General features: G+C 25.8%; 1 protein-coding gene across 1 annotated transcript in view; it reads right to left on the reverse strand.

The window, feature by feature from the left end:
- LOC108752210 overlaps positions 1-10160 on the reverse strand; it is a 23768-nt gene that overhangs the window by 10587 nt on the left and 3021 nt on the right. The window contains 4 exon segments of the mRNA XM_018492887.1: positions 2952-3050; positions 3181-3325; positions 3693-3856; positions 5546-5614. Of these exon segments, the coding sequence (XP_018348389.1) occupies positions 2952-3050; positions 3181-3325; positions 3693-3856; positions 5546-5614 (477 nt within the window).

Here is a 10160-nt window from a genome sequence, read left to right on the forward strand (position 1 = left end):
TAATTATTTTTAATTTAATTTTTTCTTACTTTCAGATATTATTTATGTCTCAACATTTTAGTATTAAGTAATTAATACAATTAAATTTAACCTATTTACGCATTTAAATAATGTTTATATATTTTAACTGCAAATTTCAGTTTCTATGATGCTCATCTCACTTAAGACATGAAGATAATAAAATTTCGATCTTTAAATGCTCAAAAGTTTTTTTCATAAGATTACACCCAAAGATATTTTTCAACTGTTTTGTTCTAATTATCGTTTAAGTATTTGTCACGAATCAACATTTTCACTATCTTACCTTAACAATTTCGAATTGATCAACTCGATGAGTGTCACGATTAACACAAAAGATCGAAACATATTTCTCGAAATAATTAGAACTAAGTATCAAGTATCAAGAACGTTTTAGAAGCGTTGTAACTCCTCTTCAAATCTGTTCAGTAGGATCGCATAACAGAATACAAGAGATAAGTCAATCATTAGCGTTCCTAATGTTGTTTACGAGCTCATGTACATGACTCTGTTTAGAAGTGGATGAAAAGAAGGACAACTGAACAAGCAGAGCTTTCTAAAAACAATCTTGGTTCTTTTCATAAACTAATCTCTAATAAACTTTTGAAAAATTATATTTCGCATTTAAGCATATTTCTCCCCTACCCATTATCGCAACTCAATGTTTTAAATAAATCTAATAAGAAATGTTAATTTTAAAGTTCTGTATTGTTTTGTCTTAATAGGTTTACAAAAGAATAGTGTCAAATAACTGAAACAATAAAAGCGATTGAGAGTCAGCGCAAACAATGAGCTAAAATTTATCTAAAAATAATATATAATTTGTTTTATTTAATTACATAATTAAATGTTTCGGTTTATTTCTTAGCCATCCTCAGCGTTTAATTTTATATATTTATCGATATTTTATATTCTCTTTGACGTATATGGGGGACAAATGAAAATTCATTATTCAAAAATCGCTTTAATACTGTAGGTCTTAATCGATCAAGACAAATATTTTTTAATTTTAATGTCAAAAATTTCAAAGAAAATTGTAGAATTTGATTTTTAAAAAAAGCTTCCTGAAATGTGTAATATTATAATAATCTAGAAATTATTGTTATCAGAAGTTAAGAAGTGGAATTATTTGAATTAAAGTTGTTTTTATTATATCACGTGCGGTGAAGTTATCTCATATAAGGATTTTTAGCATTGCTGAATCTGATGTTAAAATTAAGATTTGATTATTGAAAGTTATCAATCTCGCAGTCAACTTTAAAGTATATGTTTTAACTAATGTCATCTAGCTCATGTAAATAGATCTTTCTTAAAAACTTAACTCAACACTTTTCTTTAAAATTTATTCATAATTGATTAAAAAACAAATTGTCTTGTCGTGGTTAAGAATTATAATCTGTATTTTTGTACAATAAGTTTTTTTTCTGTCATTCCCACTGTGCGATAAGACTTCAGGTGACAGAGATTAAGAAACTAGTTTTTTAAATCCAAATCAATTAAGTGATTAATTGAAAGTACAATTGTGGATAAAAATTAATTAATAAAAGCAATTGTATTAAAAAATAATAAAAAAAAAGAAATAATTCGAATACAAGTACGATGTGTATAGTTTAAACATGTAAAATAAGAATTTTTTAAAAATCACATCAATTACATATTTTATGTACTTTCAAATGTGGGATAATAAAGAGATAAATGAGAATGAAGTGTTCCCAGAAATACGGCCCTCTTACTATGGTAAATATATTTTCCTTATTCCTTTATTGCGGTTTAAACAACTTGCCCAAATATAATTTCTAATTTTTACAAAGTTACTTAAATGCATAAAATTATACTTTTAAAAAATATTATATTAAAATTATTATTTCCTAGAAACATAAGACGTAATTAATAACAATAAATATAGCTTAAAATAGTTTATTGCTTTAGAGTTTACAAATGCAGAGTTGGTGTGAAGAGAATACATATAACTTCTATATTTTATTATAAAAAAAGGAGAAAAATTGAAATTAACAGATTCAATTATATTCATTATATCGTGTGACAATATTATGCTGAAATAATGGACTATATAAAGTAACAAATTGATAACAATGTCGCACATCTTCGTAATTTTCTAAAATATATTACGTACGCATTTATCTAAAAACATAATTAACGTTTAAGTAATTCCGAATAAAAAGTACAATAAACATAAGATTCATGAATCAATGTTCTAAAGAAAAATTCCAAGAAGATTGTAGGACTTAATTATTTACTTATTACTTTCATTTAATAAATCTTTTAGCATTTAAAGCAATCTCTTGAGAAAACAATACTTATTTTGCATGCGCAAATCCCACTCGGTTGTTTCCCATGTCGAACTCAATATAAATCTGATTAAAAAACGGAACGCCCAAAACCCAAATATTCTCACTCGAATTCGTGAAGGTGCTTATACATAACGTACTATTCTCATCGAGCTGCAACAAATTGAATACGGTTCTATAACTTTTTGACTATTCATTATCATTCTAGATTATAACATCGAAAGCGGGAAAAATATTTAAAGAAACACAAATTATATTAAATTGTATTTTTTTAATTATACATTGTAATCTATCATTTGTAAAATATACTTAAAACTTTTCATGCATTCCAGTAACATAAATAGCCATGTTATTGAATTGTAATTATAATCAAAAAACTAAATAAGCTATATGACAGCTGCCGAACTGAGAGAAATATAATTTTTTATTCTGAAATAAAAGAAAAGTTTTCATATATTTTGAAAATATTTTATCAAGTTTTTCCATTAAATGCAAAAATTATTATCTTCAGAATATAATTTAATACATTTTGCAAGAATTTTCTTGTATTTTATCGGTTCCAACATTATCAATCTGAAGTTTTAAAGTATTATAAGTCTTAAAGCTTTATTTGGCGATATTTACCACTTTCACGTCTATATAATCTTCACTAGAAAATAGAAATATTTGACCACCTAGAACGAAATATATGTGGGGCAAATTATGAATGTCGTTACAATCCACCTTTAAACAAAAGTTTGTGTTAATGATGTAATCAGTAATAAATCCAGCATTATTTATTACTATATATTTCAATAATTTATTTAGTTTTATTAAAAAAGAACTGCTATTGCGAAAATAGTCATCTAATTACAATTGTTTGTCCACCACGATAAAGTGGTCCAATCTGTTTGTTAATAACTGCGATTTCCGATGCTGGTCCTGATATTCCCGAAAAACCAGTGTGTATGATAGCTTCACAGTTCACACATAAAGTTGTATCATAATTCATTATTATCCTACAGCATTAACAATTAGCTGGTATATAATTTGTAGCTCATATATGTGTGTAATTTAAAAATGATTACATACTGATCCATAGTAAATTGCCAGTATCCTTTCGTGGTTACATTAACATACGTCAACGTGCCGTGATAATAAGCGGAATCGGAACCACCCAATATCAATTTACTAGGGAAATTTCTATAAGGATTAGATTTTTTAATATTAAACAATATTATTTCTCCATATTAAAAAGACAAATTTTGTTATATGGTAAGACTAATTTTAACGTATTTAAACGTCTTTAAGTAAAAGAGTATTTTTAAACATGCATAGAAGAAAGATACATACTGATTTAAATAAAAACTAAAAACAGGTGCTAATACTAGGCCTTGTTCAATCATGTTGGTGAAAACGGGTAGCACTCCTTTCATAGATATCGCTGGATAACCCATTCCTAAGATTCCATCGAATTTCAGAATAGAAAAAGCCGGATCCATCTCTATCACTTCTATGAATGTTTGATTTAGAACACTAATGCCAGCAATCTACAAAAAAATCGATGTTTCTTCAAAAAATTTTTATAAATTTATAATTGGATTAATTAAAACTAAATCGAACTGTTGCTTGATGGCAACTTACATTCACTACATCAGTAGATAAATATCCGGTTAGACTACCAACCGTATAATCAAGCTTCATGTAAGTACCAATTTCTACGTATGTATGGGATTTCTTATTATCATATTTTTTACGTGATGCTGTACAAAACAATAAAAGAAAACTAGTTATTGCTAAAGATGTTAAAAATAAATTTTTCTTTATTTATTTAAAGATATATATTAACAATCGTTATAATATCAAATGTATTTATTATTTTTCACTTAACACATAACATATAAACATACACATTTCTTAAAATTGTCACACAATTAAAAAGAATAAATTACTCATACAAATAGAGAAAAGTAAAATTGAAAAAATATAATAAAATAAAAACTTAATTTAAATACAAATAAATTACAAATAAATTACAAATTTCTGCTGCCGGATTGAGCCCTCCTCAGACATTAACTTATTATAAAAATCGCTGTACAAAATTAATTATCGGAAATGTTTAATATTCACTATAATCACAATTCGGGTGAGTCTTGATGTAGAACTCGACATTATTCACATACGATTGAACAGTCAAATGTGTTTCATATCTCTTGGAAAAAGTTTTAGTTGAAACACGTTTTGTTATTAATTATAAATGTACTTGTATATGTTACAGTCAATTCAGTAAATGTGTACATCTACTGTCGCCTACTACAATCGATATATGCATTTATTATAATAAATTTTATGTGAATGTATACATTGTCTAGAAACCTAGACAATAAAAAATCCAAAATCGAAACATGGCGTGTTGCTTGGAAATATATACATGCTTGGAAGTATTTACAAAAATATACACTTTGACTGTGACATATATAACTAATGTGAAATATAAATATAATATAAATGTAAACATAAAAAAGTAATGGAATGTCGAAGAAAATGTGACGTTATAATTTACTTACAGCAAGCAGTATTATCAATCATAGATATAATATTTTCGCAAGTTATGGATGGTACGAAAAAATTTGAAGAACCAGTGTCAAAAAGTACGTTAAACTCCTGCGGTGGAGTTCCAACTGAGATAACGCCATAGTGATATTTTTCATAAAAATTAAACAATGGTTTCTTTATATCTTCACCAATCTGACTACCATCCAAAAGAGTTGTAGACCAATTACTTCGTATACTATCGATGTCAATCGTTTTTGATATACGGTATAACGGAATACTTAAAGCATAAAAGAAGAGTCCATTATACTATATGTATGTATGTTTCACAAATACACAATATGATACAACATATGTATACGAATTTTAGACAAATTGATTAATCATGTATAAACTTAAAATTTAATTATATCTTAGATATTATTTAAGCATTTTAGAATTAAAAAATAGATGTCCTACATTAATTTATTTACACAGGATGTTTGTGTATTTTAAATGCAAACTTCTCCTTTTATGTCACTCTCATTTAAGGCATAAAGATGATAAAATTTTTAATTTTAAAAGAATACTAAAAAAAATTTGTTTATCTATTTACATTATTTTGACACACAAAGTACATTTTTCTATAGTTTTAGTCTAATTACTGTTGAAATATTTATCGTAAATCGACGTTTACATTATCTCACCTCAATAATTCCGAGTTGCTCAGCACGACGAGTGTCGCGATTACTATGAAAAGTCGAAACATATTGTTTCTCGATTTTCCTAGCGTCTTCTTGCGATTAAAGTTATCAAGAATCAAAAAGGTTTTAGATATAAACCTTCTTTCCAAATCTTACAGTCAAAACACACAACAGAATATAAGAGCAAAGCCAATTATATTACCACTATTTATTGACTATTGTTTTCGAGCTTACGTGTTTGTGTTTAGGAATAAGTGAAAAGGACAATTGAGCTCGACGTCAATTCGATGTCAATTCCATTATCATTTCTCACTGGGCAGAGCGTTCTAAAAACGAGCTCAGTTCTTTTCGTTATATTTAATGCCTCATAAATAAAAAAAAATTGCGTATATTTCGGTATATAGATTTTCGAGCAACTCTGCATATTTAAATAAATTTGGAAGAAAATCTTAATTATCTTGAGAAGTATGCATTGCTCGTCGTGGTAAGATAGGTATACAAAAGAAAGTACAGATAAACGAAATAATAAGAGTCGTTGCGATAAAAATATACAAAAGTTTATCTAAAAACAATATACAGATGCCCCGAAATTCGAGAGTAATATTATTGCAACGTGAAACTTCGTGAATAATTAAGTAATAAAAGTGTAAGTCATTTTTTTCCATAAAATAGATTTTTAAGTATAAATATTTAAAGTTTGACTAATCATAAACGTTAGTTAAAAAGTCATCTGTTCATGTGATAGTGTGCGTATAGCGATACAATGTTATACCATTGCATACACATCAAATGTGGACAGATAATAATTTTTAATCTAGCTTAGTCAAACTTTAAAAAAAACATTTATACTTAAAAACTATTTTAGAAAAGAAATAATAGCTTACACTTTTATTAATAATATTAATAACTTACACTCAATTTTTCACAAAGTTTCACGCTGCGATAACGTTATTCTCGAATTTCGGGATGAAATAATAATAATTTGTTTTATATAATTACATAATTAGAACGTTTCTCGGTTCACTTTTGAGCCATTCTCAAAAATGCATTTTATTTAATACATTCATCGATGTTTTAATATATTCTCCTCGGCACATAGTAAAGAACATTTATTATTTAAAAATTGCTATAATACCGTAATTCTTAACTAATCAAAATAAATTTTCTTTAATTTAATCGTTAAAAATTTGAAAAAAAATTATGGAATTTAATTTTTTTAAAAAAGGTTTCCTAAAAAATACAATATTATAACAATTTAGAAATTATTATATTATCAGAAGTTAAATAACCAAAAATTGAATTTTTAAAGCTATCTTATAAGGGTTTTTTCAACTGAATACGAATCTGATATTAGAATTAAAATCTGATTATTGAAAGCTACCAATCTTGTTGTCAACTTTGAAAGAATGCAAGTTTTGGTTGATCAAAAAATTTTTTTAAATCTAATTCAATACCTTTTTTGAAATTTATTAATAATTAATTGAAAAAACAAATCGTTTCAACGCGGTTAAGGATGGTCTGCTATTTTTGTATAGTAAATTTAGTTACCTAAACTACAAACTAGGTACAAGGTATGACGTCTTTGGGAATGTTTCATTAAAAAAAAATTTAATATTATGTATTTTTTCTGTATCAAAGCTTCTGTGACACACCGAAAAAAATGCGATGTTAATACAATCAACCGCGCAGAAAATTTCTTTCGCACAATCACATTGAGAGAAAAATTTTTAATACTTGTAATTATAATTACATGTTATTATAATTTTAATATTAGACATTGTTATAATGTTAGTAATAACACGGCAATGTCGCTGCGCTTGGCTTAACGCCGAGACACTACCGTGTTTCCAGATAACTACATGTATAGTTCTATCAATAAATATTAATTGGTGATCCAAAATTGACTATGCGATTGTTATTGCTATTATTACTATTAAACTAGTAATGTGTTGGAAAATTCTAAAATATTTTTACATGCATTAAGATATCATCCGATTATCATCTCCTTATTTTATTTAGTACTATCTGTATATTGTGTACATGTAAGTTTTTAAAATATATTTAAATTGCAAATTTATAATATTTAATGATAAAAATGATATTTTTACGATATTTGAAAACAGAAAATTTATAATATATGACATAATACTTTTTGAGTTATTATAATTTAAAAAAAGGATTTCAAAAAATTCTTTTTTTAATATAAAATATAAGTACTCCGAATTTTTAATATTTTTTTCATAGTAGTAGATAGTAAAAGGTTTTTACTGATATAGTTTGTTTACTTTAAAAATAGTATATATATGATATTTAATGAATTAAATTTTTCTTAGGAGTGGTGTATCGGAGTTACCTTAAATCTTCTAACATGTACATATTATTGCTTACATGAATTATTGCCTACAGCTCGGTTGCCTACAAGCACTTATGCGCATACGTTATAAACATATACAATTTACATATAATAACTTAAAACTTTAATTAAATTTAAAAAATTATATTTAAAAAATTGTTCGCGCTATAAGATACGTCTAACAGATATACGTCCAGTAAATTAAAAAATAGACTTTAGAGCTAATTATAAGCTAATAAAGTAATAAGTAAATGTATGAAAGTACAAAAGTCTGTAATATCTCATCTTGAAACATTAGCTATTTCTGAAGAATATGTACAGCAATCACTATATTTTCTTCAAGAATAATTTATCAATTATAAGATCAAGGGTCAAGATCTTATTAACAGGTTCAGGACACTGAGTTGACACAGTTGTATGTCACTCGCGAAGTTTGTATAAATCATTGTATCAAAGAGTAGAAGACATTGTTCAATAGATAACGTATTATCTATTAATGCCGATTTAATTTTTAAATTCCGAGTTGACTTTCCTCTTGCAAAAATAAGGCACGGAAAACAAATTGACTTTTGCGACAAAAATAAAAAAAATGTTGCGTAAATTGCACATCCCACAGAATGTATAGCTACTATTGTTCTAATTATTCTTTTTGTTATCGAGATATTAACACAGCACACTATAGTTAGACCTTTAAATTTTGGCTAAAAAGTCATTTTTTTTTTTTTTTATAGGATCTTTTAAAAGTCGGTAATTAAAGATTAATGTCAATTACATTAATATGATATTAATTTAATTAACATGACATTAATTAAAAATTACTGGCGTTTAACATGTCAGTAATTAAAGAACTCGTATCAATTTTTTTATAATTGAGTTCTTACACTCACTATATAAAATACGTTAAGAAATTAATATTTATTCACAAGGCTTTTACACATTGTTGCAGATATTTACTATACTATTCTATAAAAAATTAATAATCAAAACTTATACAAAGAGAAATTAAATAGTACATAACATTGGTGCAAATTTACATCGCGTAATAATAAAATAATAATTAATATAACCTGTAAAAAATCGCTCGTTTTCGTTCGCATAAATTCATGTGACATTTTGTAAAATGTTTCTTTGTGATCTTCACGATAATTTTCGTACTATAAATAAGTTCAATAAATTCATAAAAGTTTATAAAGACAAAATATACCTGATTTGTAACAGTCATCTAGTTTATAAAATTAATTGTAAAAATTGTAATGCTTCAAATGTAGGCCAAACGAAGAGGCAGTTGCAAATAAGATTGAAAGAGCACAAAAACAACTTAAAATCTGATCCTTCCAAACACTCAGTTGTTTCAGAACACATATTAAATACAAATTGATTGGAAAAATGTAAGAATCCTAGAATTTGAACATATAATTTTAACAAAAGATTGATTATAGAGATGATATATACACATCAAGGAGCAAATAATGGAATTAATTATAAAAAAGATATAGAAATATTGGATGGATCATATTTCGACATCTTAAAAAAATTTTCAAATGACAACCTATAGCTAACTTTGACACACACTATTGTTTACGTTATCTTTAATATATAATGCATATGTATGCATTACTGTACATTACTGTACAGTAAATATAGTTTGGTTCTTAGTTATGCTTGAGATTCGTCAATAGAAACAGCTCCAAGTAATTAGCTGCCAAACTTCTTAATTCTTATTTAAATTTTATGTTTTATCTTACACTATGACGTAAATTTGGCACTGTTTTTTTTCAAGAAATTATTTTATTCTTAATTTTATAATTTTATTTGAACATAGATTTTTACATCTTGACTATTATTGATATCACTGAACTTAACGTCGATTTTCATCATCTCACGAAGATTATAGTTACAGAAATTTTATATCTTGACCATAATTATTGCGGACATAAGATGCGGATGTGCTATAAGTATATTCAAAAAAGCCGATAATTTATGGAATATGACTGCTTTTACGATTCAGATTATTATCAATTATAGTTTTATACAAAATGTAAGGCTTCACGATTATTACACTAATAAAGGTTCTATAAGTCGAAATATATATATTATATTTTTTAAGATACATATTAAATAATTTATTAATCGAACATCTCTTTGTATTCGTTTATTGGACATTATTAAGATACATATTGCTTTGCGGTGCAAACATCCAAGCGTTATTATACTTATTTATTTATTAAAAAATGTACTTATATATATATATATATATATATATAA

The sequence above is a fragment of the Trachymyrmex septentrionalis genome, unplaced genomic scaffold (genome assembly GCF_001594115.1).
Source record: "Trachymyrmex septentrionalis isolate Tsep2-gDNA-1 unplaced genomic scaffold, Tsep1.0 scaffold6, whole genome shotgun sequence".
Classification (NCBI taxonomy): Eukaryota; Metazoa; Arthropoda; class Insecta; order Hymenoptera; family Formicidae; genus Trachymyrmex; species Trachymyrmex septentrionalis.